We start from the raw sequence: 24,284 nt of genomic DNA on the forward strand, positions 1-24,284 counted from the left end.
GCCACTGCTAGAAATGATGATCACTTTTTTTACTCTTGCTGATCTCCAAAATATGAAGGGTCAAGATACCCTTGTTTAATCAAAATGAGTAATTGTTTCGGTGAAGCAGAAATCTTAATTAGTAGCTGGTTTTCCTACCTTGAGGTTGACCTTATGTTCTCAGACAATTAGCTTGATAAAGTTCTTCCTGCCATGCCAATATGCAACAAGCAGTGGAACTACTCTGCAAACGTGGTGTCTAAATTACACTACCCGTGAATTAATCCCACTTGTCTCTCTATCTAAGCAACTGTGATTAGTCTAGAAACAGTTCAACCTCTGAAAAACAAAGTTGCTTATTTTTACCATGAGAATGGTTACTGTGAACTACATTAAAACCTCTTCCAGTATTTCTGTACTGAACCTGAGTTGAGTAAGCACTCAAGCAGGGAATGTATCAATGCCAACTTCATTCTCATAGAATCATAGTAAATAGTTAGGGTTGGAAAAGACCTTAAGATCATCAAGTTCCAACCCCCCTGCCATGGGCAGGGCCACCTCGCTCTAAACCATATTACCCAAGGCCTCGTCCAACCTAGCCTTGAACACTGCCAGGGATGAAGCATTCAAAACCTCCCTGGGCAACCCATTCCAGTGCCTCACCACCCTAACAGGAAAGAATTTCCTCCTTATATCCAATCTAAACTTCCCCTGTGTAAGTTTTAACCCATTACCCCTTGTCCTGTCACTACAGTCCCTAATGAAGAGTCCATCCCCAGCATCCCTATAGCCCCCCTTCAGATACTGGAAGGCTGCTATAAGGTCTCCCTATAAGGTCTCCAGGCAGCCTTCTCTTCTCCAGGCTGAACAGCCCCAACTTTCTCTGCCTGTCTTCACACTGGAGGTGCTCCAGCCCCCTGATCATCTTCATGGCCCTCCTCTGGATTTGTTGAACAGTTCCATGTCCTTTTTATGCTGAGGACACCAGAACTGTACACAATACTCCAAGTGAGATCTCACAAGAGCAGAGTAGAGGGGCAGGATCACCTCCTTCGACCTGCTGGTCACACTCCTTTTGATGCAGCTCAGGAAAATACCTTTATTCTCACCCTTATTCCAAGCAGTAAGTGTAGGAAACAGGGATGTGTGCTTCAGTAACGTGCTGTCCAGGTATCTGATAGCATTAAATTATTCCTGCTGTAAAAAAAATCACTTTGGATATTTTGATTCTTAATCTTTCCCAAAGTGAATATTCTCTCCATTCACAAGCCTTAATTTTAAAAGGGTTGGTTTTAATTTGTTTGTCCATTTTTATTCTCAGATCACTCATAAAACAGTATCAACTGGTTTTGTGGTGGATTATGTTATGTTAGCAGTTCCTTATTATTTGTGAAGGGCTATTGCATGTCTGGAGCTGTAGCTGTAGATGGAAAGAATGTCATTACATAACTTTAGATTTCCTTGAATAGAAATCACTGGTGTTGGACAGAACATCAGGGCACTACCCCAGTTCAGCGGTGTGCAGTGTTCAGCATAGCTGGCAGTGAGTGGCTTGATGGTGATGTATGTCATGTGGGGCAGCACAGCCCTGCAGGGACCAACGGTGATCCCTGCCAAGGACACCAATTTGGTTATAGGAAAGCAATGTCTGAAGAGCATGTTGCTATTGTGAAATAATGACTCATATTTATGTTCCACCTTATGTGCGCACCTTACTTCTTTGGGCCACCCGTGATGGTGGAGACCTTAAAATACTCAATAAAAGAGCGTCATGTATGTTTAGAACAAGGTTTTCCAGAATGAAGTTCATGTGGTTCACAGAGAAATTTTGATATTCATAACTACAAGAGGTCAGAGTCAAGCTTACTGAGGACTAACAGAGGCAGAGACCTGTGTGATACATGCAAGTAAAGAGAAAACTGAGTAAACTCAAGCACCTGGGAGGAAGCTGATTGCTGCAAGGCTGGAAGAAAATAATTCTTATATATATGCATGTATGCATAATTGCAGAATTAAGTACATGCATCATGAAGTTTCTTTTGCTTTGCCCTTGAGACCAGATGTTTCACTGTTGTAGAAAGCAAGGTTAATCTAATCTATACATCAATGAAAATCACAATATTAAGCATTTATGCAATAATAAAATAAAAGCATTTTTTCCTTGCACTGGAAGCTGAGGAGGAAAGGAACACAGGTTATCAGAAGAGTAAAGGTGATAATTACGATGCAGCCTTGAAAAAGGTGATCATAGGTCTAGAACTTAATCAAGCAAAATGCCTAAGCATGAGATAGACAACTGTTGAAATTATTGTATGAGAAGGTAGGGAAGTGTGTCTTGAAGTAACAGGTATGCTTCAGGGCACTCCAAAAATGCGATATGGCAAACAAATAGTATAAAGATTGAAGGAGACTGAAGATTCAATCCAGCTGCCCACATGTAAACACCTCTTACCAGTCAAATGCTTAAGAGTACCAGGGGTTTCAGGTGTGACAGAAGGGCTGGAGAGGACCCATGTCTTTTCAGGGCAGCAGCTGGGTGACAAGTAGGGTACCCTGAGGCATTTGAGGCGGCATCAGTGTGTTGGGTTGTAAAAGACCCAGATTTTCACAGCATGGCAAAATGAAGTGTTAAGGAAGACAGCATTTTCCCCAAAATACTCTGGAGGAAGGATAATCCTGTCAGCAGCCATCAACATCTGAACCTAATTTAGGATTGAGGAAATTATCTTGTCAGAGAAAGAAAGCTTTGTCCACAACCAATTATGGAAGCAGCAGAGGGGAAAATGGGTCAAGCAGGGGGTTCCCAACTACTTCTATAGGGAGTCTGCTCTGTCGAAAGAAAGATTGTCTGACAGAGCTGCTGGTGATAAAGAGGCTGGATTTGGTGACTCAGGAAGCCTCTTCCATTTCTGGCTACTCAGGACCAGGAAGCAAAGCTGATTTTTCTTGGCCTGCCTTAATACAAATGCTTCAAAATGATATTGCTTACTCTCTAGTTCCAGAGATAAATCTGAATGACAATTTTTTAAACTAGGTGAGTTAAAATCTGGCCTAACAGAGTGCAGAATTAATCCTCTGCCAATTGGAAATGATGTCAAGGTGCATTTTCCACAGTGAAAGTTTCCTATATCAATTATTTCCTATTTCCATCTCTGCCAAATACACTTTTTTCTGTGAATAATATGCTGGAATATATATGGAATCATAGAATCATAGAATAGGGTTGGAAAGGACCTTAAGATCATCTAGTTCCAACCTCCTTGCCATGGGCAGGGACACCTCACACTAAACCTTGTCACCCCAAGGCTTTATCCAGCCTGGTCTTATATATTGTGGGAAAGAAGTCATATGTAGGGAAAAAGCTCATAAGTGAGTGTCAAAGACTGTCAGGTGATCTGATTTTAAGATTTCTGTGTTGTAATATGGTGATCCCTTCCAAACCTAACCATTCTATGATTCTATGACCTTTTCCCACCCAAGGAAGAAAATGCAACCTCCCTGAAGGGCATTGAAAGTATTTCAGCTACTACCAAGCTCACATAATTACTGCTAGGTCAGGGATCTGTAAAATGCTATAATAGACATGCGTTTGTAAGCCAGGGGAATCCACATGACAGCTTTCTGATTTCAGCATTTGCTAGCAATGAGAAGTCTCTTATTGGTATTATTTATACTTTTCATTCTTTTTGTCATTTAGCAGGAGACTGTTAATCCTGAATTGTGATTTGGGCATGTGTATAAGTGACAATTTGGCCATACAGGCAAATTTCTGGAAAGAAATGTTCCCCTACATTTAAGCAGCCTTACATAATACCTTATCAAGCTATTCATTAAGGCATGTTCTGTGCTATACATTTAAAGGTTCTGAGTAACACGAAACTGTCACTTTATGACTTCTGGTAAATAGGAGTTGTCAGACTTGTGGTTTTCTATTCTATTTTTGAAGTCTGCATTGCTATAAGAGCAGGAAGAGGTTAGTCATCACATAACAATAGAATTTCTTGAGGAAAAAATACCAATTTTTTTGTTAGGCTTTGGTCCAGGTAATAATTAGGTTTTGGTGTTAGCTACTTAACTAACCAAATTATAAATTTGATTGATTTCAGTCAAATTCTTTGGTTGGTGTTTACAGCCAATGGCTAACCATCTTTTCTAGACTTGTATAACTACATTTTGTGTTATCTAGCTAATTAAGTTGTCACACATTGTCTACTGTTGAGTCTAATTCGTTTTCTTTGATACCAATTTGATTTTTATTTGATTGATTGTTATAATTATTTTTACTTGAATTAGTGTGTTATTATTAGTATCTGAGGTTAGGTAATGTTTTGCTGATTTAACTTTTTAATGAAGACTTTTAGTAAAATATATTAAAATGCACTGACTCACATGTCTCTGAATAAGCAATGTCACGGCAGAACCATTACAGAGCTCGATGGAAAGAGGCCAATACATTCCAAAGACTGAACAGTACCTCTAACTAGTCTGTATTTCTTGCCAGCTTTTGTTATATTTTAGTTCAGCCTCTTTTGAGGCTCCCCTCAAAATACACATACTGCTCTGAGGACAGCAGCAAATACCAAAGTGTTTGCATGTTTGTACTCTCTATTGGCCCTAACCACTAGAAAGTGTTGTAACTTACAATTGGGGTGGCTTAGCTTGTGCATGTGAAAATGAATCCACATTTCAGTATTCTTATTAGCAAGTCTTTACTAATAGTATTTGAGCAGTCCTGCCCCAAACCTGCCCATTCTGGCCAAAATGCATTCGCAGGGAGCTTCATCACATGAAGCACAGAAATGCATATGGATCTGCACATAAACATATCCTGAAGTGTAGATTAAGCCACTGCCACTTGTAGCATAATTCCCACAAGTTATGTTCCTGTTCTTATTTCCCAAACTGTATTGCCTTCCCTCCTCTTTCCTCATTAAGTGAACTTGTACGATCAGACCCTTTCTGCCCAGCTGTAGTTTGATATCTTGGCAAAAATTGTGCACTGTTTCTTGTCCTGAGATTTTGTTATTTGGAGAAAGACTGCCCACCCTCTCCCTGAGCAGGGGACAGCCCATTCCCCATGTCTTCGGAGAAATGCTGTGCTGAGTGAACAGTGCAGGATCACATACACAGTCCATAAGGCCAGTGCTGCTGTTGAAAATGCTGGAAGGAGGCCTTCTGTGTAGTCAAATGACACTGAAGTACTTTCTCTTGAAAATTATTTTGGAGAGCTCCTTGAATTTACCCAGCAGCCAAGGAGACAGGGAGGTCAGTTCAACTGGATGGTGAAGTCATTCATTAAGATCATTATCTGTGTTACTGCCTTCTCTGTCCTTCCCACCCCACACTGGCTGCCTACTGCATGTAGGCTGGGCTGACATTGTGCTCTGTCATTTTGAAGAACAAGTTCATGTCAGTCAGTGGAAAGCAGTCTTTGTCTCCTTTGCTCTGGTAGCAGGCTTAAAAGCTTCAGTATTCCTCTCTGACAAAGAATCATAGAATCAACTAGGTTGGAAAAGACCTTTAAGATCATCATATCCAACCATTACCCCAGGACTGCCAAGAACACCACAAAACCATGTCACTGAGGGCCTCATCTACATGATTTTTTAACACTTCCAGGGATGGTGTTTTCACCACTTCCCTGCACAGCCTGTTCCATGCCTCATCACCCTCTCTGTGAAGAAATTTTTCCTGATATCCAGTCTAAACCTCCCCTGACACAGCTTGAGGCTGTTACCTCTTGTCCTATCACTTGTTCACTTGTTACTGGGGAGACCAGCCACCTCCTCTCTCCATCCTCCATTCAAGTAGTTGTAGATAGTGATATGGTCCCCCCTGAGCCTCCTTTACACTAAACAACCCCAGTTCCCTCAGCCACTTCTCATCACACTTGTGCTCCAGACCCTTCACCAGCTTTGTTGTCCTTCTCTGGACCCACTCCAGCAACTCAATGTCTTTCTTGTAGTGAGAGGCCCAGAACTGAACACAAACCATGGCTATCTGACCTCAGGAAGCAAATCCTCTTTTTATTTTGTCCTGTGGATCTGGACTCCAACAGTGGCTTGCTACCCCTTAGCTCATTCTAGCGAGCCTTATATTATTCTCTTCCCCCCTCAAACCTAATTTAAAGCCCTCTATAAGCCCTGCTAATTCCTGAGCTAGAATCCTACCCTTTGGGACCCGCATACCCCATCTGCCACCAGCAGGCCTGGTGCTGTGGTGACTGACCCACGATCAGAAACCCCCAGATTCTGGCACTGACACCAGTCACAGAGCCAGGAGTTAACTAATGAATGAGATTTTTCTGATGTAGCTATTGCCTCTGTCATGGATTGTGACTGGCAGGAAGGATGATAACACTACTTGGGTTCCTGAACTCTGAACCGGTCACCCCAAGGCTCTGAAGTCCTTGAATCCTCTCAGGCTTCTTGAAGACATTTCCTCATTTCCACCTGAGGGACTAAGGATAATAATCACAGAGCTGTACTAGAGTTTTCTGGTGAAATCCCTTATCCTGGCCCCAGGGAGGCAGCAGACTTCCCTGTGAGTCTGGTCAGGTCAACATACCAGGGCCCTCTGTTCCACTCGGAGTGGAGTCGCCAGTCACCAGCACTCTTCTTTTTTAGTAAAACTGGTTGTAATATGAGGTGTTCTCCAACTCTTCTGTGGGAGCTCTTCTGACCTGAATGATCTCCTATCATCATCTTGCTCACTTTTCTATCCTGAAATACCAAGGGCTCGTATCTATTCTAAGGGGGTACTAAGGAAGGTGATGCAAGCTGGCAGATAATACGCCATCTACTACAAGGAGTATCCCATTTCCAGCCTCCCCTGTCTCCAAGGTCTCTTCCGTTTGCCTGATAGCAAGAGGAAAAGGCAGTGGGTTACTTCAACTTGCATTGGCAGCTGGGAAAATAACAAGAAACTACAGTTCTTTGACTAAAGCGCTGTTCAACCTCTGATTGAATTGCAAAAGGAAACATTTTTGTGTAGCTTTTTATTTGGTTTTTCAAGTAATATTTTTCTCTTCATCCTCTTCCCCCTTTTCTTTCTTTCCTTTTATATATATATATATATATATATATATATATTTTTTTCATTTTCCTTTCTGGTAGAAGATAGAGCCTGGAGAAAATTATACCATTAGAAGGAATTTTTTTTGTTCTTGCATAAAACATACAGGGTAAAATCAGAGGTATTAAGTGCTTTATTATATGTAAGACTTTAGAGTTGTTTTACAGTTGCAGTGTTTCAGTATTAATACTAGTTTAGAACTTAATGGTTTTGAATCAAAGCCATTATTATTATCTACCAGTCCTTGACAATTTATCTCATATGGATTTAGCTTTTAGGCTTTGAATAAAAATTTATAGGTTTGTAAGCACTGTTTGGAAAAATATTTTATATTAATATTTTTCTGATAGCATATGTGATCAAATAAAAATCTTAGTAGGAAGGCTCACCACCGAGCTGTGTAATCTGTGTCTGCTACAGATAAGTCAGGGTGTTTCATCGGCACTAGGAATAATTATTCCAACTCTTAATGTGTTTTGCCCAGGATAAAGAAACAGGTAAGAAGGGCTCTATTGAGTTGTCTACACGCAAGCACTGAGTGATGCCTGGGTTGTGTAGTATGTCAGATTCATTTGCATGGAGGTACCGAATTTCCACAGGCCTTCTGAAAGACCCAAGACATGCTGGAATACAGATAAGATAACTAGGGCATCTCAGAGAGGCCTAGGTACCTTAGATGGGCAGCTGAACCAATCTCAAGTGACATAACCACTACCGCAAGCAAGCTTGCAAGCTTACAAGCTGTAAGGCCGTGTAGTCTACTGAACAGCATTGACTATGTATAAACATACTCCTAAACTATGGGAAACATGAGGTAGCAGAAATTCGTGAAGAAGTTAAGGATGAAATGGGCCATACATTTGATTCAAACTATGTTGTGTCATATAACTGCCTGCTTGCCACCGGTTTAAGGAGTTCATTCAACTGAATGGTATGCTGACAGGTATGCTTTGACTTGGTAAGTTGCAACAACTTGGTTATATGTTTTGGTTTCCATGTTTTGCTGGTGATCTTACAAGTTTTGTTCATAGAGGCCATTTGTACTTGTTTTAACATCACTTTTTTAGTATGAGTTTTAAATATATATTGCAAATATTAATTTGGTCTGTTGTACTTCTAAAATATATTATTGATTTAATCTTTCTGTTCATATTGCAGAGACAAAGTATTAGAATGGCATAAAATATGGCCCAGTTCTACTACAAAAGAAGTGTCAGTGCTCCCTACAGAGATCGTATCCCTCTTCGTATTGTACGGGCAGAATCTGAACTGTCTCATTCAGAGAAAGCCTATCTGAACGCCGTGGAGAAAGGAGATTATGCCAGTGTAAAGAAAGCTTTGGAGGAAGCAGAAATTTATTTCAAGATCAATATTAATTGCATTGATCCCCTGGGAAGAACTGCACTCCTTATTGCAATTGAAAATGAGAACCTTGAGCTCATTGAGCTGCTCTTAAGTTTTAACGTATATGTGGGAGATGCTCTGTTGCATGCCATACGAAAGGAGGTAGTTGGTGCCGTGGAGCTGCTGTTAAACCACAAGAAGCCCAGTGGGGAGAAACAGGTATGTGCAGGATTTTCTCTAGGTTTGTAGTCTGCTCTAATGAAAATAGAACTGTGAGGCAGTAATCAGAAACATACATGAAACTAACCATCATCCTTGCACTCAAGTATTTAAAGTCAGAAAATTAATAACTTTGATGCTCTGTGCACTGTATTCATTTTTATTTAGATATAGAATCATAGAATAGCTTGGGTTGGAGGAGACATTAAAGATCATTTTGTTCCAACCCCCCTGCTGTGGGCAAGGACACCTTCCACTAGACCAGACTGCCCAAAGCCCCATCCAGCCTGGCCTTGAACACTGCCAGGGATGGGGAATCTATAACCTCTCTGGGCAACCTGTTCCAGTGCCTCACCACCTGCACTGTAAAATTTGTCTTCCTTCTGTCTGGTCTAAACCTACCTTCCAGTTAAAGCTATGGCCTCTTCTCCTGTCAGAACAGGCCTTGGTTAAAAGTCTTTATCTTTCTCATAAGCCCCCTGCCTTAGGTTTTGCTTGTGAGACCTCTGACATGGTAACATTATTTCTGCAAATATTAGTAGGAAATCATTTAGAGATACAAAACATTCCAAAGAGAATAATGGTGGTAAGATGTGGTCCATTTGAATTAATTAGGAAACTCCCTTTTAAATCAGTGAAGGTTTCAGCCCCTCCGTGTGGAGGTCACCATCTACCACCTCTGCAAGGAAACACTGGGAGACATGACTCAGTTGATCAGAACTTCAGCCCTGTGTCCAGTAGGTGTCCATCCCATCAAGTACAGATAAAAAGGCACAAACTCATCTCCCTTTCTCCCTGTCTCCTGTAAAGGAAAAAATCGTTACTGCATCTCCTTGTCTTGAAACATCTCTAGGAGGTAGCTAGATGCTTGCATATCCTTCTCACTTTAAGAACCTAATGGAAACAGAATAACATAGCCCATAAACTCTGATACTCCTAGGATTCATTCAGTAAGAAAAATATTAAAAATAGATATAATGTATTATACTTTAATCTGTTTCATTTTTCATGTATAACAGATAACGTATTAATGTATTTCAATGAATGGTATGTTGAAATGATTACAGCCCTTTCACAGATAATGCATACAATGCACTTTAATTACAATATAATGTACTTGCTATAGATAGAATTGCAGATAATAGGTAAAGAGTATAATTTTTGCTGATAAAATAACATGAATTCTCTGCTTTCTTTTGTTACAGTATGAAAGAAATATAGTAGGTCTTTGTGCAAATGTGTGTGTCTGCCTTCTCTTCTAGGCAGTAAAAGCAGAACTCCTTTATGGTGATAACAGATTTATGTCAGAGAAAGGGAAGAAAACTAGACTCACTTTATGTTTGTCTCATTTCATTATTTCTCAGCTAATAGCACAGATGAGAATAAAATGTATGGGAATTTCTCAGTGCAGTGTGCCATGACCTGGGAGGATCGGTGCACAGCCCTTTGCCAAGCCAGTTAAACCAGCTGTGCCTGTAGTGTGTAGCTTCTATAGTGGAAGTTGCCTTTTGCAGACTGAAGTTTATCTCACCTGATGGTAGCTATCCAAAGCTGTGTCTCACCTCTTACCTGGCTTCCTGGGCTTCCCTTACCAATGGAGAAAAATGGAGATCCCTGGAGAGCAACTAATGTGTCTTGATTACTTAAGATGGCATAAACCACTTTTTGGACTAGCTAGAGAGAGAGTCTACAAATCTACCTTACACTAGATACCTACATTTCAGGCTGTTCTTTAGATTTTCAAGACTAATTTTTTATATGTGCCACAGCTACTGTAATGGAAATGCTTAAATACAAATAATGAAACTTGGTTTCGGTGAGCTTCACTCTACAGCAGGTGAAAGACAGACTTACTTTCTGGGTGCATACTACACTGTTAAATTAGGCACAAACTGCTTGGCTCCAAACTAGAGGTTAGTTCAAGTATGTTTTTTTCAGTGCTGGAGTCCACTGCTGGATGGAATGAAGAGTGCTGCTTATCCTTCTGTGACTTGATTTCCCTGGTTGCACTGCTGAGGGTCTTCCTATTACTGTAAAGCATGAACAATAATCATGAATCACTTGGACAGAGCCATCTGCTTTTTTTGTCTGTACAAGGCTAGGCTTGCTCACTGCAAATGCAAATATTACTTGCAAACCAGTGCTTGCAAAAAATGGTCTTTAAACAGATTACTTACATGCATCCGTCATTGTTTGCACTGGGGACCACAACAACCATTAAGCTTCTATGGCTGTTGTATGTTTAGATAATCATGTTGGTACATTTTTAAGAATAAGTCATGCTGAAGAGAATGTAAATATGGATTACATTTTTTCAAGAATGTTACAATGAAGCAGATACAGCTGTGAGTATTTAATATAATCAAAAGTACCTGCTGGCTGAAACCTGTTACAATAGACTAAAGTTATAAAATGTTGGTGCTTAGAATTATCTACTAAAATTTATATTTTCAGTGTTTAGCTAAAAAGATAATTTCTTTTCCCTGGAGAATCAAGTTCCTTTTAAAACTATCTCAAACTACAACTTGACTTTTTTTTTCTTACTTTTATTTGTAAACATTTGCCACATTGTTTACATGATGATTCATTTTCAGACTCTGTGCCTTTATAAACATGGTATTTTTGCCCGTTTGGTTTTCCTTCTTTGTATAAAGTGGGTCAAGTGTGGTAAAATCCTGACCCCTTGATGTTAGTGGGAGTTCTGCCATTGATTCAGTGAGTTCAAGATTTCACTCTTTTGCTTTTTTTTTTTCTCTTTTTTCTTCTGATGAAAAGTTATTTACAAAGGAGACAGATAATAAGGAGTAAGAAAAATGTATGTGATAAATACTGCCAAGCTCAAGACAGTTTAGCTTCACAAATATTTCATTAGTGATGAAAGTTATGAACGTTCAAATGCATAAAACCCTGATACAATTCATGATTTAGAAGTAAATGAACTAGCTTTTACTATTTCTTGGTATCCATCATTTGTATATTATATATATTATTACATAATTTGTCTATAGTACCTATATTATTTGCTAATGACATAATATATTAAGTGCTATACATAGCTAATTTCAGGTTCACCCTCATACAATAATATAATTATTTTGTAAAACAAAAGAATTTTTAAGCTTAGAATTTCCTAGTTAATTCAAGAACTCATTGATAGTGACAGAAAGCCAGAGAAAAATACCCTCTTGTGTTAACAGAAAGCTATAAGATGTCAATTCTAACCAAAAATCAATGCATTTACTTAAAATAGTGCCTCTTCGCGTTTTTTGAAGTTTTCCAACCATTAGCTTCAAAATTAGAAGATGCCACTGAATTAAAAAAGCAAAACCAAACCAACAAACAAACAAGTAAAAGCCAACAGTCAGATGTTGTTGAAGTTCTATCTGAACTCTCTGGTTTATTGACCATTCAACTGTTGGTCTCTACATAATATCTATACATGATGTGCTTTACACTTCCAAGAGCATACAGGTTACAGTGGGTTGAAGCCAGTTATCAGTGTATGAATACAACTGGTGCCACCTGGTGACTTCAGATGAGACATGTTTAACAGCTTTGAGTTGTATTTGTCTCCGTCACTCAGTTTCTGAGTGTGGTTTCTGTGGTATAAATTAATACAACTCAGGAAAAGGTTATTTTGTCACTTGCATTAGACTTTCTACACGGTTTTTAGCTGTACAAGCTGCTACAGCACATGTAAAAGTGAATAACACAGATTAAGGTGAATGAGTTGAGGAAACTTGTCCAAGTACTTTTAAATTATCAGTTCTTCAAAGCCAAATGTCCTGAATTATCTGCCAAGTCACTTGTTGCTTACCCTGGTGGATAGTTGAATGAGGGAAAAAAAGCTGTTATTTGAAATATAGTATTTGCAGAAAATCTCTTTATCTTTCAAAATTGCATGCAGCATCCACAGATGGGATGGGGGGTAGGTAGCACAAAAAAAGAGGAGTAGAAGACATTTATCTAAATCACAGCATGCTATAATTTTTGAGGAACCCAGGCACTGATCTTTATCTGGGTGGTTAACCACCTAGATACACATGCATATTCTGGGAAGACTGAAACAGAGGTGTAGCTGTCTTCCAAGGATGATACAGAGCACATAAGTGAAGCTGAAGTTTCATTTACTAAACTTGAATCTGTGTAGCATTGTATAGGCTGACAGTCTAGATTTAGTGCATGGGAACCTCACTCCAATGTTTACAAGCATTGCCTGGCTAGCAGAAGCACATGGTAGTGTTTTTATGACTCCCTGTTCACTATTAGATGTCAATATTGTGATACTGTGGGTATTTTTATAGATGGACACCCTAGGGACAGCCTTCTGCAAATGTCTGAAAAAAATACCGTGCTAAGTCCAGAATGGAATTTGCAAACATAAGGGAATTGCTAGAGGAGGGAGAACTATAGGACAGGGAGGGAAGTGATGACAGTGATACGTCCCTGGTTTGCTCTCCTTCTGTGGTGTGGGAGTCTGTTAATGTGAAAACACTGCTGAGCACAGAGGAAGGGTCGTGGTAAGAAGGTGAAAGCTGGCAGACTACAGCCCCTGCAGTTTTCTTGCAGTCAGTTTGGAACCAAAAAGTTAGTGTCCAGCAGAGCAGTTTGGGAGGTAAATCTCGTGTATAGCAGATAACTTAGTCTGTGGATGCTTTGGATACACATATCAAATGTCACCCTTACAGTGTCTTCCCCAGAGGTGCTGGTGTCCTCAGTGAGACTTCTATTCCTGTCTCCAGTCCACTGTCAGACAGGTTTCTTTATTAACAGGAAGATCGTTATGGCAGTAGTGCATCAGTTCCTTGTACATCACCTTTGCATTTCCAGCATGTACCAGCGAAGTACAGGTTACCTACTATTTTTCTCATCTCTTTTTTGTTCAGCATTAGCGGAACAGACAATGAGGAAGTCAGTGCATAATTTCTGATGCCCTGGCTTAGAAAACCCTTACAAGAATTGCTTCATTTAACTCCATCTCTGCAAGAAAGCTGTGAAATGTGCATTTCATTTCCTGAAGGGAACACAAAAGGTCTTTGGGATCAGCTTTTACTCCTCTCTCCTTTTGTGTGCTGTGCTCTCACACCATGTGCTGAGAAAAGTTGTTGGCATAGTGCTGGAAGTAGAAAGCTAAAAAGAGACTGTATCAACCTCCTGCAACTTTCATAGCCTTTTTGCATTCCTGGTGCAATAAGTGAAGTAACATGATAAAATACTTTATGTAAGATACCTGTCTTCTACTTACTGTGCTATGTTACACGTGTTGAATTTCTCCATCTCATACTTTCAACCTCAGTTTCTGCTCCTTGCTTGCCCCTGCATACTCAGTCATGCCTGTCAAAGTCAAACTAGGAAGCCAGGCCTCAGCTGCTTCAATGTGTTTGCCTCTAAAAATGTGAGTCCATGGCATAGACAGGTTTTTTCATTGGTTTTCATGGATTTTCCTGCAATGTCTCAAAGGCCCAGCAATGGATAAGTTCGCTATGTATTTCGTCTAAATATTGAGGGGAAAAAAAAAAATAGAGCAAAGCACAAACTTCCAAAACGTAACATGTACAGAGGGGTATTTCTGAAGGAGTAAAAAACACAGCATATTCCTTGGTGAAAGCATACTGCAAATGGGTACCAGAGACAGGGTATGAAAGCCTGACATGTGATTAGGAAGTGGTAGAAGATACTGATACCTGAATTAGCATCTCAACACCTTCATGCCTTTTTAAGGCTAAAAGTTAATTAAGACTGGGATGATCATAGTAGGGATTGTTAATGCCACCTGGTTACAGTGGACCTGGAAATGCTCACCTAACCCAAAGTAAGATATACTCGCTTTGAAAATCTTCTTTCACCATCCCAATTCTTCCCATAGTTCCCCATGCTTTCTGCAAACCTGGTTAAGGTTTGTGTTGCAGTCAGAGCTGTGGATTTAAGTTTCTGATTTCACTGCCAGGTTCTAGGACTTCCTCAGGAAGATTATAAGGTTATTTGCAATTTTCTCTACAGACAGACTGTGAGCAACCCTTCATCATCAACAGTCTACAGCTTCCTCAAGAGGGGCAGCAGAGGAGGAGGTGCTGGTCTGCTCTCTCTCTGCTGACCAACAATGGGACATGAGAAAAGGAAATGAAGCTGCATCATGAGAATTTCAGGCTCACCAGGGAAGTGGTCACAGCACCAAAACTGTCAGAGTTCAAAGAGCATCTGGACAATGCTCTTAATCATGCAATTTACTTCTAGGTAGTCCTGCAAGGAGCAGAGAGATGCACTTGAATACCTTTATGGGTCCCTTCGAATCTGAGATATGATTCTATGATTTAAGGGCCTCTAGTAGTCTCTCTGATCATGGTAGGCTTTACAGCTCAGATATTCCTGAGCATCTGAGTAAAAGGTATGGTATGTTCTAGTCTTTATCTCTGGGGGAAAGGACTGAAATTGAAGAGATGAATTTTTTGTGTAGGAGTAAGGGGCATCAAGCTCTGATTATATGTTTTTATGTTTAAAGAAATGGAATCTGGTACCTTGCAAACCAGATGTGAATGAAGAAATCAAACCCAGCCAAACATATCCTAACGCTGCTGTATGCCACATGCACAGTGCTTGCCAGGGACATTTTAACCCTGTGTGAGCAAGAGGATCCAGGATATTTTGGAGTTCTAAAGCCTAAGGGTGTGTGGTGGCAGCATCTTCACCCAGAGAGGCACCAGTCATCACCCCACATCTGGGTGTTGAAAGAGCTAGCAGAAAGCTACGGAGAGGTATCTTCAGTCCCCTGACCTGGATGATAGGCAGACCAATGCCTCAGAGCTTGCTCTGGCATTTATGTGCTGCTCAGTGTGTTAGCAGCCACTGAGAACCTTGGACAGGAGAGTTATCCAGGCGGATCAGTAGGAAAGCTTGCTATCTTGGGACTTTTTTGGAGGTGGAGAGAGCAGGGGCGTTATTTTGCTGTCACAGGCTGATCTTATATTTTATAAATCTTGATTAATTTAGCTGATTGATAATTATTTGGAGTGTGGGAAGGTAGAGGAGGAGGTGTTGACAATACAAGTTGTCTTTCACTTGAATCTACTGATGCAATTCTCATCAGAATAAACAATGATTGATGTTATACCAAAATGTGTCTCAACATTTGATTTTTTTTAGCAGTATTGCCATGTAGTTTTGGGAAGAATGAAAAGGGTATAAGAGAACACCCAGGAGGAGGGAATGGTCCTGTACGAGATGTGTTAAGGATGTTGCACAGTATAGTTTATAGGCCACTGGGACAGGCCTCTATGTGGATGTTCAGACACGCACCTAAGCTATCTGTGGAAGCGATACAGATAGCAAAGCTAGAGAGCTTTTCAGGCAAAGTGTCTTCAGTCTGGCAGCATTCCCAGAAACAGATAAAAAGTCTAAAGGTGAAAAGTCAGGAGATGGCATGAAAGTGGCACAGAGCCTGAAGAGTAATTTTCTATTCCTGAATTCCTGGCAGCATAGATTCTGCTCTACTGATAGAGCTCTATCAAGTCTGACAGAGCTCCTGTCTCCTAGGAAATTCTCTACATGTGGCTTCGTCACCCATTCTGTTCCTTTCATGTCTCTTAATATCTTTGGACTTCTTGCAAATGCCCTTTGAAGACTCTCAGGGTCCTGAGATGAAGCCAGTGCTCTTTGGAGCTGTGCTTATAGCCCAGCTTCAGTCTCAGTCAGGCTTTTCTTACGCAGCAGAGCATTTAGTCAGCTTCATCGATTATTTTCCTTCCATGCTCCATGGGATGACACCATTTTCCCAGCCCTGCATTGGCCCACAACCCAGTAGTGTACATGGGAAATTTGCTGTGTTGTGGTTGTACCTCATCCTGGTAACAGTGTGGGTCATTATGGAGGAGACGAGGGAACATATACAGGTTGTAGACCCTGCATACCTGCAATGGAGTTACACTACAAAGATGTTGGACCTTTTGTTTTAAGATGTTTTTCAGATTTTCACCTAGTTACCAAACTGGAATTTATATTGGTGAAGCCAGAGCAGAAAGAAAGGGAAAGATTTTATGAGCACTGCATGATACCTCGTTATTTTTCTTATCTAAAACTCTTTCCAATAACTTTGGAAAATATCAGTCACAATCACTTGTGTAATGCTCTTCACCTGCTGAGATTAAAGTATCATTTTTATTTTGAAAATGTCTCCCACACAAGTTCATGAACTGAGTGCCTTTCTGCAGTGTTCTGATTAGTGACAGTCTAGCTGATAATATGTATGGAGGAGGCAATGCAAAGCTATTTTGTTGGGCTTGAAGTACACAGTCCTGAAGTGGAATGTGAGGGCAGTCTTGGCTGTCTGAGTGGGTAGCTGAGTTTTTGGTGTTTTTTTTCCTCAGTGGCATCTGATTAATTAGAAAATTCTGACAGGTTTTAACATACTAATAGGCAGAGATGAATGGGAGAAGCTGTGTAGGGGATATTTCAGTTTACTGATGAAATAGATATAGTAGTCTACGCATGTATTCGGTCTTCATATAACCATATGGGCACACAAAAACATGTAGCTTTTAAAGAGAGGTGTACTATAAAGGTGGAGATTACTAACTGCATATGAGATGGCGATATGGATTTACAAAAGTATTGTTCTTTGATTTTTTAGATGTATACTGATTGTTTTTAAGTTCAAAAAATGCTGCCTGTAAGTGTCGTTATGTCTTGGCAATAAACCCAAACTGTCTGTGTTTATATGCATAGGAGGTAGGGTGGGTGGCTGTTTAGAAAAACCTATGACAATTGCTAAAGAGAGACTCCAGAATCATAGAATAACAGATGCTGGTATTCTGGTGCCATCCAATAAAGCTGCTACCAATTCCAGTATCGATGTAGGCAACGTGTTCTACAATATGCACCCCTCACCGTGTAACTAATACTAAATCACAATATTCTAAAGTTGAAGCAGTGACAAAACAAGCATGCCAAAATATGGGGAAACGTTACAGTTTCTTGACCTGTACAAAATTTTTATTGGAATTTGATAAAACACACACACACACAAAAAAAATCTGACTAGCGGGATCCTTAAAGATAGATTCCTGACAGATGCTCTTCTTGATCATGACTGTAACCAGTCACATTGTCACTAACAGTGAATCTAATCCTCCATTTTAGCAGCTTGTGGAAGTTCAAAAAATATTAATGATGACAAATACAAATTTAATTCAAAGACAATTGGTGAACCAAAATTCTACCTGAACTTTAAGTAACTTCTGCCTAAAGCATTCAGAAACATTATGTGCTTTTCTGCCATTATTTGCTGCCTTTTTCACACTTCATGTTTTCAGCTCATGCTGGAAATGAAAGTACTTTCTACCATAAGGAAATGAATGCAGAACAGCAACAAACATTAGAAAAATCTAAAATAAGTCAAAATCTCTAGAAGGTTAATGCAGAAAATGAAGTCTGTGGAAAAGTCAGATTTCTCCTCTAGAAGTCACGTTTTCAGCACTGTGTTCTTCCCCACTTTACAGCACTCATCCAAGCTTACAATAGAATAGGGTCAGCATACAAAATAAAAAAGGTCCAAAATTTCCGCCTTCTACTGTTAGTGGTCCTGTACTGTAATTTTCATAACCTTCCATGCCTGGAATCCTGTTTGCAAAACCTACCTGCTTTCACTTCCTGAGAACTCAACAACTGCAAAGATAGTTTCAACTAAAGATTTTAACAGCCTTTCATTGCTTGAAAATAGGTTCAGAATCATCTCTGAGACCAGCTGTATAAATTAAGAAGACCAAGAGGATCAACAAAGAATCGTTTTTTGATCGAGGTAGTCTTGTCTTCTGTGGTCTAGCAAGTCCCCAAGGCAAATTATGTTTGGATATGCAATTTAACTTACAAAGTTAACAAATTTATAAACATTAAAGGAGCAATATAAAGAAATCAGTACCTTGTCTGCCTAGAGCAGCCTCTCAAGGGACACTTAATGATTTTACCCTTGACAAAACAGATTGAGAAGATCTGTGCTATATATATATATGTGTATATGTATGTATGTATACAGATATATGTATGTAAGGGGTGGGAGTCAGTTCCCAGTTCAGATGCCTGAAGCTGAATGAAATGTAGCAGTAGACCCAGAGGACTATGCAGAGATGTCTCCTACATCAGGGCAGCCTGCCTGTCCTTCACCTGTGCTGCAAAGGGTTGAAAGCCTCCAGTAGGTTTTGTGTCATATCTCTGATTCTTTAGGGTATCCTAAATCACACTGGATGCCTGTGTGTAGATACCTGAATCACTTCATTATTATTCACATACAAGCCAAATATCTGAGCTTCCAATAAAGTCAGTGAGGAGCTAGATGATGTGCTGACCAAATGCAAGTGTCTGCCATAGGCAAGAAGAATATTTATCTGGACTCTCCTGACTACATCAACCAGGAGCCCAGCTTGGAGGCTTATATGTAGTGGATAAGTGAGATGTGAGGCCGCACACAAAGAGTTGTGGTCAATGGCTCAATGTCCAGCTGGAGACCAGTAACGAGTGGTGTCCCTCGGGGATGGGTGTTGGGACCGGTCTTGTTCAACATCTGCGTCGCTGACATGGACAGTGGGATTGAGTGTGCCCTCAGCACGTTTGTCAATGGCAACAAGCTGTTTAGTTTGGTTGATATGCTGGAGGGAAGGAATGCCATCCAGAGGGACCTTGACACGCTTGTGAGGTGGGCTGAGGTGGGGAAGTTTAACCATGCCAAGTGCAAGGTCCTGCACCTGGGTCGGCGCAATCCCAGACACAGCTACAGGTTGGGCAGAGAAGAGATTCAGAGCAGCCCTGCAGAGAAGGACTTGGGGGTGTTGGTTGATGAGAAAATGAACATGAGCCGGCTTCAGTGTGTGCTCGCAGCCGAGAAAGCCAACTGTATCCTGGGCTGCATCAAAAGGAGAATGACCAGCAGGTCGAAGGAGGTGATCCTGCCACTCTACTCTGCTCTTGTGAGACCTGGAGTATTGTGTGCAGTTCTGGTGTCCTCAACATAAAAAGGACATGGATCTGTTGGAACAAGTCCAGAGGAGGGCCACGAGAATGATCAGGGGACTGGAGCACCTCCCATATGAAGATTGGCTGAGAAAGTTGGGGCTGTTCAGCCTGGAGAAGAGAAGGCTGCATGGAGACCTCATAGCAGCCTTCCAGTAACTGAAGGGGACCTATAGGGATCCTGGGGAGGGACTCTTCGTTAGAGACTGTAGAGTGATAGGACAAGGGGTAATGGGTTCAAACTTAAACGGGGGAAGTTTAGATTGGATATAAGGAGGAAATTCTTTTCTGTTAGGGTGGTGAGGCACTGGAATGGGTTGCCCAGGAAGGTTGTAAATGCTCCATCCCTGGTGGTGTTCACGGCCATGTTGGACGAGGCCTTGAGTGATACGGTTTAGAGGGAGTTGTCCCCACCCATGGCAGGGGGGTTGGAACTTGATGATCTTAAGGTCCTTTCCAAGCCTGTTCTATGATTCTAGTATACCTGTGAGACATGTGTGGTCCTGGCAGTTATGGCAGTACCTGTGCAGGAACTGTGCCTGTGTGGAGTGGTGACTGGAGGTCACACAAGACACCTGGAGGTATCTGAAGTACACTTCACAGCTACGTGGGGCAGTTGAGATAAGCCCTAGTTTTCCACTGTATATATCAGGAGCTTAAAAATCTAATTCACATATAAAGCCTATAAGGAGGCATTTAAATCTGGAGTTAAATCCCGTCCTGTAGTTTCACCTACAACATATCCTCCCTATGATAGTGTTCAATGTAGAAAGCCAGGAAAGGTTTTAGGAACAGGACCACCAGAGCCCTACTGTTGAAAGAAACTCTTTCAAAGAAACAGCAATTCCTGATGCACACAAACTTTCAAACGGTCTTGTGCTGCAAAGTGGTCCAAGGAAAAATGTTTTCAAAGACCTGTTATAGAGTTCTTCCTTGTCTGAGCCACTGTGCTGAAATGGTTACCTGGAACTTCGCTGTGGAGATACCTCTTAAGATGTATGCAAAGAGAAGAAGAATTGTAAAGACTTTTTCAACTTGAACAGTAATCTTTGAGCATCAAACATGCAGTCATACCGAGTCATCTTTAAAATGAATGGCTTTCAAAACTTTCAGCTGTGGGAAAACACTATGAAAATTAAAAAAAAAGAAAGACACCACATTACTTAGCAACAACTAGAAACGTCAGTGTGTTATCAGCACCGTTCTCAGACTAAAGCAAAAATGCAGCACTGCATCAGCTATTAGGAAGAAAATTAACTCTATCCCAGACAGAACCAGAACACAGAAAAAAAGGAAAACTGACATATCTATCTTCAAAGCCTTAAGTTCCTCATTATGTACTGCCGGCATGTAGTTGGGTATTTGCAGCAGATGCAAAAATGTCTGCCACCATTTCATTTGCTACCAACTAGATTTATGTCATCAACTGCAAGTTGAAACATCTCTTCCCTGCTCATTTAAACCTCTGCTTATTAAGCCTTTTGTCACTACCATGCACTGAATTGAAGAAATATATACATATATAAGCTCAAAGAAAAAATCTTTCCATATCCTAAGCACATTAGTAATGCCTCTTTCCCATTGATTACTAGGAGGCACCATGTGTATAAGACATGTACAGATCAAGATCTGCAATATGTCAGTAAGCTCAAGAGGAATACAACACTAAAATAAGACTCACCTGAAACAAGAACTCACATTATTGAAGGATTTGAACTAATCCATTCCCCTTGGCACCAATTTCAAAGGCTTCTTTCTAGCAATCTACCCTTAAATAATCTTAACTATTCTGCTTCTGGTCTCTCCCTGTATAGGACAGTTTATCAGAATGCATGCATCTCCTTTGCAGTGGTAATTTAAAAGGATTTTTTTCTGCTTCTAGCAATCTTCTGTTGCTTACCACTGCATCTTCCAAAACCTCATAAGAAGTAGGATTTTTCAGTTGATTCATGCATGCAGGGAGGATCTCAAAGTGTCTATAGTGTAAGGAACTGAACACAGATGAGAATACCATTAACCTGTAATAGAATAAAATTGTCAGTCCTTTGCCTCTCAAAGGAACTTCAAATCCCAGCATATCCTAGTGTAATTGTGTGAGCCTTGGTCTCCTCTGTCTACTTCAGAAATATGTTCTGTTTTGCGTCTGCAAAATATGGAAAACTTACATTATGGTTCAAAAACTAGAACTGCTGCTAAATATCAAACCACTGAATATCATACCAGGAATAATATGCTTATGAAAGAGCTTGCTATGACATTTCTTTACATCTTTGCAGATTTATGAGGTTTCTATGTCGTTACCATACTCTTTTGTATTCCTTTCTCATATTTTGAAAATATATAAAACATTTTTTCTTTGTTTTTCAAAATTGCCTGGTTCCCACTTTGTTCTTTGAGAGTATAACCCTTTTAATTTTCTCAGACATGAAATTTACTTCCCACATGTAAAGAAATCTCAAATTAATTTGCAATGCTGAATAATTGCAATCAGCTGTAAAGAAGTTTAGCTAATTCCTACACTTCCTTCTGAGATGCTTGTATCTGCTAATCAGTTTGTTGGTACCTAGAGAGGCCGTCAATCTGTTAATTTTCTTTCTGCAAAAGCTCCTTTTCAAAAACCATCTTTCTCATTCCTTAGGCAGTGGGATGCTTTTGTTTTGTTTTGTTTTGTTTTGTTTTGTTTCTAGATCCTGCGAAGATTTTAAGAACTCTTTTTTTCTTACATTTTGCTCAAGATCTCACTGGAGAAGCAAGCCAATTTCCTTCTGGCTCCCCAGCTAATGATTGAAGCCATTCTGGGAGAAGGCAAAAAATAGGGAAAGGCAAGATGCTTTTCACATTTTTCTAATCAGACCAGATACATGATTCTCAGGAAATGGAATGTCAAACATAAACTTCACTAAAATGATTTTTTTCTTTATAAATTATTCTGCATGTATCTATGCATCCATTTAAAACATTCAGTTGGGAAGGACTCCACTAGGTCTACTTTGAACTTTCAGAAAGTTTCAATAATGGTTTTGCTCATCATACAGACTGAGAAAGGCCTATAACAGCTTTATTCTGATGCAACATGAATAATTTGAGTTATCCTTTAATCATTTCCACAATAAGTTCTTTTCCTCTTTCTTCACTCTTACATCTTTCCAAACCGTTTTCATTTTCTTCTCTCATTGTCCCTGAGTGAAAAAAGCCCTATTTGCTTGTCACTTTTCATTATGAGCACTCAAGCAATGCTCAGTTCTTACTTGAAAAACTCCTTTACCTAGTTTCAAAAGGATGTGTGGTGAGAGAGCATGTATGAGTTTCAGAACTGGAAACAAATTCAGAATATTAGTCTTTTACTGAATGTTTACTTTGACATAATTTGCCACCCTTGCTCAAGGTATTGACATTGTCTGAAGGAAGGACATACCCATCCACTAATAATGCTCACAGGAAAACATTAATTGAAAATGACCAGTACAGGCTGTATTTTGGATCACCTCCCAGAGATACAGAGAAGAAAAAAAAAAGTAATAAAGCGCAGAAGCCTTTCGTAATCAGTGACACCCAAAAAATGTATGCCCCAAATCTATCTAATCAGATATCTTTTACATTGATTCTATCTGGAAACTGATATCAATTAATTTTACATAATTTTCTTTCAATTCTCTGTTGTCCTTTTTTAAGTAAAAGAAGTTTATACTTTTTCATACAAGGGAGGATCCTGAAGAAAATAAACAAATATTTTGCTTGTACCCACCTAAAAGAAAACATAGACATGAATAGCAGCCTACCAGAAGAAATCTTTTAATAACAATATAGTTTACATTCATCACCATATAGCAAGCTCTGTTATGTTAGGTAAAAGCGGTACATGCCGTATAGCTCGAGTTTTGTCAGATTTCATGAACTGTCACTCAAAATACAGTCTAAGAACACCAGACTCACAGTAGCTGCCATCAGTACTTAATGAAACAGGAAGAATGAATCAGAGGGATGAAATGATCAATTCACAGGGGTCTATTTGTTCCTGACATTTAAGATGAAATAGAGGGTGTGTTAAATCTGTAGACAGCAAAAAGCTGGGGGGATTGCAAGGCTATTTGCAGGACACAACTGGAATTCAGGATTGTTTGGGCAAACGAGAAATTATTTCTGTAAAACAGTTCCCTAAGAAAAAGTGTAGTTATAAGCAGGGCAGAAATGATCAACCAAATGTATATTGGAACTGAAAACAATTAAGATAACAGCTCTGCAGGGGGGATTAAAGCAAGAGGATGATCCACGAGGATCATCAGGGGACTGGAGCACTTCCCATATGAAGATAGGCTGAGAAAGTTGGGGCTGTTTAGCCTGGAGAAGAGAAGGCTGCGTGGAGACTTCATAGCAGCCTTCCAGTATCTGAAGGGGGCCTATAGAGATCCTGGGGAGGGACTCTTCACTAGGGACTGTAGTGATAGGACAAGGGATAACGGGTTCAAACTTAAACGGGGGAAGTTTAGATTGGATATAAGGAGGAAATTCTTTCCTGTTAGGGTGGTGAGGCACTGGAATGGGTTGCCCAGGGAGGTTGTGAATGCACCATCCCTGGTGGTGTTCAAGGCCAGGTTGGACGAGGCCTTGGGTGGTACGGATTAGAGGTGTCCCTGCCCATGGCAGGGGGGTTGGAACTTGATGATCTTAAGGTC

General features: G+C 40.2%; 1 protein-coding gene across 1 annotated transcript in view; it reads left to right on the forward strand.

The window, feature by feature from the left end:
* TRPC4 (transient receptor potential cation channel subfamily C member 4) overlaps positions 1–24,284 on the forward strand; it is a 141,472-nt gene that overhangs the window by 39,889 nt on the left and 77,299 nt on the right. Inside the window, exon 2 of the mRNA XM_061345117.1 lies at positions 8,212–8,616. Within this exon, the coding sequence (XP_061201101.1) occupies positions 8,239–8,616 (378 nt within the window). The 5' untranslated portion in view covers positions 8,212–8,238. The remainder of the gene's footprint in view (positions 1–8,211; positions 8,617–24,284) is intronic.

Source organism: Neopsephotus bourkii, unplaced genomic scaffold, assembly GCF_033783945.1.
Source record: "Neopsephotus bourkii isolate Nb327-2 ecotype Australia unplaced genomic scaffold, CSIRO-AGI_Nbou_v1 NB_36, whole genome shotgun sequence".
Lineage (NCBI taxonomy): Eukaryota > Metazoa > Chordata > Aves > Psittaciformes > Psittacidae > Neopsephotus > Neopsephotus bourkii.